Below are 8,824 nucleotides of genomic sequence, written 5' to 3' on the forward strand. Positions count from 1 at the left end.
ATACACTCCTTCTGAGGTCTCACTCTGGCTCACTATCAGATCAGCTGGTGTGTGGTGCGCCCTGCTGGCCAAAGAGAGTACTGCAGCATGAGAGACGCTTACCATCCAGGATCTGTTTGCTGGAGACCTTGCCAGTGTCCAGACTGTGGTCGTCTGCAACAGAAGGGACAGAGGGAGGCGGTCACTGGATTAACTAGAGCAGAGATACAGACAGAGAACAGCACACAGAACCAGCAGAACACAGAGGAGAACAGAGGAGAACCACCCAACACAGGAGCAGAAGGCAGGAGAACAGAGAAGCGGAATACAAACAGAGGAACGGAGCACGGGAGAAAAGTGAAGAACAGGAGCAGAACACGGGAGAAAAGTGAAGAACAGGAGCAAAACACAGGAGCAGAACACAGGAGAACAGTGAAGAACAGAGGAGCAGAACACAGGAGAACCGTGAAGAACAGAGGAGCAGAACAGAGGAGAACAGTGAAGAACAGAAGAGCAGAACACAGGTGAACAAAGAGGAGCAGAACACAGAAGAACAGAGGAAGTGGGAACACGCAAACCACTCTATAGAACAAGAGAGAGTAGAACACAGGAGCAGAACGCAGGAGAACAGAGGAGGAGCAAAAGAGGAGCAGTCCGCAGAGACAGAGCGAGCAGAGAGCAGACAGAGCGAGTGGAGAGCAGACAGACAGACAGAGAGTGGAGAGCAGACAGACAGACAGAGAGTGGAGAGCAGACAGACAGAGAAGACAAGCGAAGTGGAGAGCAGACAGACAGACAGACAAAGTGGAGAAACAAACAGACAGACAGAAGCGAGTGGAGAACAAACAGACAGACAGAGAGTGGAAACAGACAGACAGACAGAACAAGTGGAAACAGACAGACAGACAGAAGCGAGTGGAAAACAAACAGACAGACAGAGAGTGGAAGCAGACAGACAGACAAGCGAGTGGAGAAACAGACAGACAGACAAAGCGAGTGGAGAAACAGACAGACAGACAGAGCGAGTGGAGAGCAAACAGACAGACAGAGAGTGGAGAGCAGACAGACAGACAGAGAGTGGAGAGCAGACAGACAGACAGAGCGAGTGGAGAGCAGACAGACAGACAGACAGAGCGAGTGGAGAGCAAACAGACAGACAGACAGCGAAGTGGAGACAAACAGACAGACAGAGAGTGGAGAGCAGACAGACAGACAGAGCGAGTGGAGAGCAAACAGACAGACAGAGAGTGGAGAGCAGACAGACAGACAGAGAGTGGAGAGCAGACAGACAGACAGAGAGTGGAGAGCAGACAGACAGACAGAGAGTGGAGAGCAGACAGACAGACAGAGAGTGGAGAGCAGACATCAGTAGCAGAGACGCCACTCACCATGACAGGGCTCCTCGTGGGAGTGCCCGTGGCCTCCATGCCCGTGGTCGTGCCCATGGTCGTGCCCGTGGTCGTGCCCATGACCCCCGTGGCTGTGCCCATGCCCGCCGTGGCTGTGCCCATGCCCTTGGCCACCATGGCTGTGGGCGTGGCCTGCGCTGCCGTTGAAGAGGGAGTGGCTATGGCCGTGACCTGTGGAGGGAGGACTTGACAAATCAGACGGCAGGCTTTGCGTTTCATCACACCCCACAAAAGACGACTCGGTCTCCTGACCCGGTCGAGGTATCCTTGAACAAGACACTGACTACTACCACCCTAACAGGCTGGCACCTTGCATGGTAACCGCCGCCATCAGTGTGTGAGTGTCAGTGTGTGTGTGTATGAATGGGTGAATGTGAGGCATGAAATTGTAAAGTGCTTTGAGTGCTCGGAAGAGTGGAAAAGCGCTATATAAATGCAGTTCATTTAGGTGGCAGTGAGAGTGGTCAGCGGTGACAGTGTGGGTGTGAGGGAGTGTGTTGCTATGGGGCAGTGTGTTGCTATGCTGCAGTGTGTTGCTATGGGGCAGTGTAGGTGTGAGGGAGCGTGTTGCTATGAGGGAGTGTGTTGCTATGGGGCAGTGTGTTGCTATGGGGCAGTGTAGGTGTGAGGGAGTGTGTTGCTATGGGGCAGTGTGTTGCTATGGGGCAGGGTGTTGCTATGGGGCAGGGTGTTGCTATGGGGCAGGGTGTTGCTATGGGGCAGTGTGGGTGTGAGGGAGTGTGTTGCTATGGGGCTGTGGGTTGCTATGGGGCAGTGTAGGTGTGAGGGGTGTGTTGCTATGGGGCAGTGTAGGTGTGAGGGGGTGTGTTGCTATGGGGCAGTGTGAGTGTGAGGGAGTGTGTTGCTATGGGGCAGTGTAAGTGTGAGGGAGTGTTGCTATGGGGCAGTGTAGGTGTGAGGGAGTGTGTTGCTATGGGGCAGTGTGTTGCTATGGTACAGTGTGTTGCTATGGGGCAGTGTAGGTGTGAGGGAGTATGTTGCTATGGGGCAGTGTTGCTGTGAGGGAGTGTGTTGCTATGGGGCAGTGTAGGTGTCAGGGAGTGTGTTGCTATGGGGCAGTGTAGGTGTCAGGGAGTGTGTTGCCATGGCCGCTGGCGTCTTACCCTCTCCGCCATGTGAGTGGCCATGCCCCCCGTGCTGGAACACGAAGATGCCCACCAGGTTGACCAGCAGCCCGGCGATGGAGACGGGGAGCAGCCGATCGTGATGGACATCAGGCGGCTCCAGAGCACGCTGGGAAATGTAGTAATGTACTTAATGATCAGAGGACAACAGCACCATTCAACCTCATATACATCATACATGGGAAATGTATTACTGTATTTAATGATCATAGGACAACAGCACCATTCAACCTCATATACATCATACATGGTTGAATCATAGATATGAATGTGTAGTAATAATAACTACGATTCAACCATATATGATGAAACATATTAAAGCAGATAATTATGAAAATGAAAACAGCACCATTCAAGCATATGTGGCTCTTTTCCATTATAGACCGGGGCTGGCCCAAGGCTTTTCCCCGGTCTTAAACTGGCCTCGGTGTTGTGTTTCCATAAGGAGCTGTAACATCGGGGACATTAGCTAACAATGCTAGAAACTTCTAAACAGTGCTTAGCACCGCGAGCATACTATACGTCAAATTAATTACAAGGACATTAGTATATAGTCTACACGTATATATACATATATGTAGATCGTTTTTCTTCACAAAAATAAGCAAATGACACTTACAGTATGTTGCTAGGCAACCCTAAACAAATGCTACCGGTCTATTTTTAAATTTCTCCGGTTTTAATGTTGTGTCGTATTCCATTCCAAAAAGTCCTCGGTTCATCCCCGATTCGGCCCTGCGCTACTCCAGGGTCGACCTGAGGCCGTCTGGGCCGCATCCCCGGTCCAGCCTCAATCATGGAAATACAAAAAGTCTGAGGCTTTACCCCATAGTGGAAAAGCGCCAATGATGTACCAATTAATGACGATACGAAAAGAGCACCAATCAATACTATCCTCTTTGCCGCAAGTCACATTAGCTTACAGTGTTGAGAGAGCCTGAAATCCAGACCATGGAAATATAGAAAGATTAAGGATCTGGTCATGACTAATGTAATGGCCCTACTCGAGGGGCGGCACCAAGCATGCATTTGAAAATCTCACTTGGGACTCCGTACATGTATACATGTGTTCTATGTCTTTTTCTGTGTGTCTTTGGTGATGTCTTTGTCCTGTCATGAGCACACCGAAGCAAATCCCTAGCAACTTGCACCGAGTTGTATGGCAATAAAGTATTGAATCTTGGATTGGATACAAGGATACAAGGATACAAGGAAGTTTATCGTCACATGCATATAGTTACTGGAAGTAAGAAATGCAGTGAAAATATGTCTGGTGTCAGCCTATTTGTGCAAAGTGGGGGGGTAAAGTGCAGTAGAAGAGGGGTTTAGTAGATTAAGTGGCAAGGGCTGCATAAAAAAGGTGGGGGAGGATTGGAATTGGGGGGGGGGGGGGGCAAACAAGGCACCCAAGGCAACAGGGGCAAGGGAAAAACTCCCTTACCAAAGGAAGAAACCTTGGGCAGATCCACGGCTCAAGGGGCTAACCCAACTGCCAGGGGTCTTGGTGTGTGTGTTGGGGGGATGACAGGGGAGATGGGATAGTGTGCTGTGTATGTGTACTACCTTAGCTGACGAAGGAAGTAGGGGGGCACCAACAAGGAGCACCCAAGAGCAACAGGGGCAAGGAAAAACTCCCTTACCAAGGAAGAAACCTTGGGCAGATCCACGGCTCAAGGGGCTAACCCAACTGCCAGGGGTCTTGGTGTGTGTGTTGGGGGGATGACAGGGGAGATGGGATAGTGTGCTGTGTATGTGTACTACCTTAGCTGACGAAGGAAGTAGAGTCGTTGTCTGGACTTCTTCAGAACATATTGAGTGTTAACAGTCCATGTTAGGTCTTCAGTAATGTGGACACCAAGGTATTTAAAACTTGTGACTCTCTCTACAGGTTGCCCGCTGATCATTAGTGGGGTGTAACTGTAGTTCTGCTGCTGCCTTCTGTAATTCACTACCATTTCCTTGGTTTTATTGATATTCAGTGTCAAGCTGTTAGATTAACACCACTGTGCCACCTCATCAACCTGATCCAAGTAGAGCTGTGGATAACACTACCACCAATGTTTACTGATTCCGGACTTCGACGTTGCAGCGCTGTCGTCATCTGTTTAGCTCGCCTCTGGCCCGTCTATATCAGATACACCGATGTGATTGGTGCAGCTCGGTTTCATGGGCATGCGTAATGGGCATCATTGCCAGAGGGACTCGCTGGCTAAATTCAAATTGTGCTCTCGCGAGAACTCTGGATTTCCAGGGTAGTGTTGAGAGCCACACAAACACCAAAAAATGACAATTAATCCCCGTTAATATCAGCCATTAACTCCAGTCGCTCACCAGGCGTGTTGTTCCACATGCGAGCTGCCCATGTTGTAGTTGATAACGTGTGCGTCACATGCACATCACTGCAGGAGGTCAAATTCTATACTCAACTCAGTTCTATTCTCCTCCACTGAGCATTCTGACAAGCTTACTCTCGTTAACCCAGTCCCAAGGCTGCTGCTGTCATACACAGACAAGTGTGATGGCGAGGACGCGAGGATGACACGCAAATACGTGAAGCGTTCCATATTAGGGCAGCCGTGGCCTACTTGTTAGCACTTCGGACTTGTAACCGGAGGGTTGCGGTTCGAACCCCGACCAGTAGGCCACGGCTGAAGTGCCCTTGAGCAAGGCACCTAACCCCTCACTGCTCCCCGAGCGCCGCTGTTGATGCAGGCAGCTCACTGCGCCGGGATTAGTGTGTGCTTCACCTCACTGTGTGTTCACTGTGTGCTGAGTGTGTTTCACTAATTCACGGATTGGGATAAATGCAGAGACGAAATTTCCCTCACGGGATCAAAAGAGTATATATACTTATACACTGAAGAGTGTGAGTATGTGTGTGTGTGTTTTTAGAGTTCCTACCTCAACTCCCTCAGAGAAGATGAAGAATGCGGTGAAGATGAGAAAGAGGCCGTTGACAAACCCGGCCAGCACCTCTGCTCTCACGTACCTGCAACACACACACACAGTTACACAACAGTTTATTACACAAACTGACTCGCTCACTCACTCGTGCTCTCACACACACACACACACGAACACACACACACACACACACACACAGTTACACAACAGTTTATTACACAAACTGACTCGCTCACTCACTCGCGCTCTCTCTCACACACACACACACACACAGAGACACTATAGCAGCTTCACTTATAGAAGAGTATGTGTTTGTGTGTGTGTGTGTGTGTGTGTGTGTGTTCACCCGTAAGAGAAGGAGTCGTTGGCTCTCCACCGTGAGATGACTGAAGCTGCTAGGCCGGCCAGGAGAGCCGTGCAGTCAAAGAACATGTGGAAGGAGTCGGAGATGAGGCCCAAACTAGAAACACACACACACACTATGTCAAATCCTCTGACACACAATACTTCAAATCCTTACACACTCACACACACTGTATTAAAACCTTACACTCACAGGCCACCTCCCTTACATAACCAAAGCCATTGTTAAGCTTAACACACTCGTCTTCAGGTTACACATGAGAACAAATGAGAACAAATAACTAAGAGTAGAACTAGCACAAGGGAAACAATGGCCCCCCTCACTCTCGGTTTGTCTCACACAAACACACACCTCTTTCTCACACATCCTCACAATCTCTCTCTCTCTCATATTGGTGTAAATATCAAATTTTTGTGTCAGTAGCCTTCCATATCACAAACACAACAGTCCAAATACACAAGCCCTCCACTTTGTCACTTATGATGCATTTCCATGGCAAATGAATGATACACGTGCAAATATAAAACGGACTAAGTAGCACATTGTTTAAAGTTCATCATGTCCACACCAGTGTACACACAGAGCAAAATGCATTAACGCAAACACTACCATTCACAAACCAGGATGTCAACATCGTGTACTTGACAGAATGCTTCCATCATTCATTGCAACACGAGCCCCCATTAGCCTCCACCGCAGCCTCCGCTAGCCGGCTGCCTACTCGCCGTTAAGACCTACGTGGCACATCCTGGATGCAGGGTGACGTTCGTACAGTCCTAGCAGCAGCAGCAGCAGCGTTAACTTACCTGTTACTCCAGATGCCGTAGAGTAGCTCCACAAAGGCAAATGACAGGTTCAGACAGAGGAAGAAGAACAGGTTCCGAGAGGTTTTGTCCGCGAGAATTGATCTGAAGGACGAGATTTATATGGTTCAGGCAAAAAAAATGAAAATCTCAAGCTCTTACAGTCTCTTACTAGAATCGTATGCTAACACACCAAGCTGCCACGCAAGCGAACAAGCATGACATTACAGATGCATAATTGCTGATGGCCCGTGTACGCCTTCATGCTTTTGCACACATAGTTATAAACTAAAACACACATCAACTGACAACATAGCTGAAGTTAATAGTGCATATAGATAACAGTTAGTTAGCTTGCTTGCTAGCTGGCTCAAGTCTCTAGCTAACATTAGTTACCCAGATAGCAAAGTAAAGCTGATGCTTCCAGCAGTAAATAAATACCTCTGGCAGGACTGACTATAGTTCCTGCGCAGTTTGTTGAATGAATAACTATTAAACCACTTATATCAACCGAGCCTTATCATAACACTTTTCGCTGAAAACGCCCAGCTAGCAAATCAAAGCACTAGCTGCCGTCGGCTAGAACGTTGTGTGGAAAGACTAGGTGCGGTACCGACGCTTAGCATCCACCGCCAGGTGAGCGCTTGTACGGGTCTGTCATTTCATTTAACTCCAGAATAAACCAGAGACAACTCGCACGGATCACTCACCACAAATGTTACTTTGTGGCTGACGGGAGTAGCTAGATATTTAGGATGCACTCAGACCAATACAGCTGTTAACTCCAAGCAGATGCCGAAAGCCTCTGTTAGCTTGACTGCATAACAGAGATTTGCCATAGCAAAGACAAAATAAAATCTGTTGTCACGCTCAGTTTGATATCAAAGGTTGACCTGAACTGAATTACAGTTTAGCTGTTCATAAGCCAATCAAAACATAGTTTGAGCTAACAAGCTAGCTAGCAAGTTGGATGTAGGGAAATCGCTAACGTAAACGTTACTTAAAACATCTTCCTTGCTGGAAAGAGGAAATGGAGAAACAGAATAATTTAGTTACCGAAACCATCCTGAAATCTTGGCGACGAGGTTGAATTTTGTAGGCTTATATTCGTCATCTTTAATTGATAAGGGTAACATTTTTACCCACACCTACACCCACTGAAATCCCCCAGTAACGCACAGTACACGGGGCTTTCTCAACTTCAGTCAGTCAGTTGCTGGTGAAAAAGTAACCGCATACTTCCGGTCAGCAGAGGGCGCCTTAAAACTATTTTTGTTGAGCCGTCTGCGGCGCGGATTGATTATTTTGCCCCTGTGATTGTGCACTGTGACTGCTGATTGTAATTGTTCCATCGGTTCTGTTGATAACAGCCTGGCGAAACCTAACCTACACTAATAATAACCTAGCCAGACCACCATACTTGATAACATCAGGCTTACATGAAGCAGTCGCCTAAATGCCTACACTAGACTGCTGTGGACTTGGACCTCAGCGGCCAGACGTTCAGTTCATGTCGAAGTTCCTTCAACTGCTCGGTCGGTTGGGGCACAGGTCGCAGGTCAGTGACAGTAAAAGTAAGCCTGCAGCTAAACATTATCTAGTGGTTTTATTCCGTCGTGGTTAATTAGTCGGCACTAGATGGCACCAGAGCTCCGATCTTAAATGTGCTGCTAAAACAAAGAACATGTAGCCAGAGCCCGTCTACGGAGAGCCTTGCCACTCCGTATTAAGTCCCATTGTACCGAATTTTGGATGCAGTTCCACCAGAGTTCCACTGGGGGCGATCGCCATGAGTGCAGAATGAATGGGAGTCAATGGAGCTAGACTGCTAAATTGGTCTCTTTCACCTGATTGTCGTTGACAAATCTCAGATTTGACTACAACATGGGTTATAGGTCAAAAGTTGAATGAACGAGTACTTATGTTCTTTTTGATTTCTTACAGGTTGGGTCGTTGTTGCACATAACACGCTAGCATTGTGCTAATGAATGACGTCATTGACACATTTGAAAGGCTTTTTAGAACAATTAAGTGACTTTAAAAAATATAATACTCAACCAAGTGTATTTTCTTTGCCTCCCCTTTCGAATGCAATACTCAAATTACTTGAAAAAAATATATATCCCAAGAAAAGTGGATTTTGAGGGGTACAGCTCCATTGACCTCCATACATTCTGCACTCGTGGACGAGCGCCCTCATGTGGAACCACAGAAGGAACT

At 48.0% G+C, this 8,824-nt stretch overlaps 1 protein-coding gene across 1 annotated transcript in view; it reads right to left on the minus strand.

The window, feature by feature from the left end:
- slc30a7 (solute carrier family 30 member 7) overlaps window positions 1-7,823 on the minus strand; it is a 17,221-nt gene extending 9,398 nt beyond the window's left edge. Inside the window, exons 1-7 of the mRNA XM_048252796.1 lie at window positions 7,661-7,823; window positions 6,608-6,709; window positions 5,784-5,897; window positions 5,435-5,522; window positions 2,513-2,642; window positions 1,368-1,559; window positions 103-153 (exon numbers count right to left, since the gene is read on the minus strand). Coding sequence (XP_048108753.1) covers window positions 103-153; window positions 1,368-1,559; window positions 2,513-2,642; window positions 5,435-5,522; window positions 5,784-5,897; window positions 6,608-6,709; window positions 7,661-7,740 — 757 coding nt within the window. The 5' untranslated portion in view covers window positions 7,741-7,823. The remainder of the gene's footprint in view (window positions 1-102; window positions 154-1,367; window positions 1,560-2,512; window positions 2,643-5,434; window positions 5,523-5,783; window positions 5,898-6,607; window positions 6,710-7,660) is intronic.
- Window positions 7,824-8,824: the final 1,001 nt, after the last annotated feature.

Source organism: Alosa alosa, chromosome 9, assembly GCF_017589495.1.
Source record: "Alosa alosa isolate M-15738 ecotype Scorff River chromosome 9, AALO_Geno_1.1, whole genome shotgun sequence".
Taxonomy (NCBI): Eukaryota; Metazoa; Chordata; class Actinopteri; order Clupeiformes; family Clupeidae; genus Alosa; species Alosa alosa.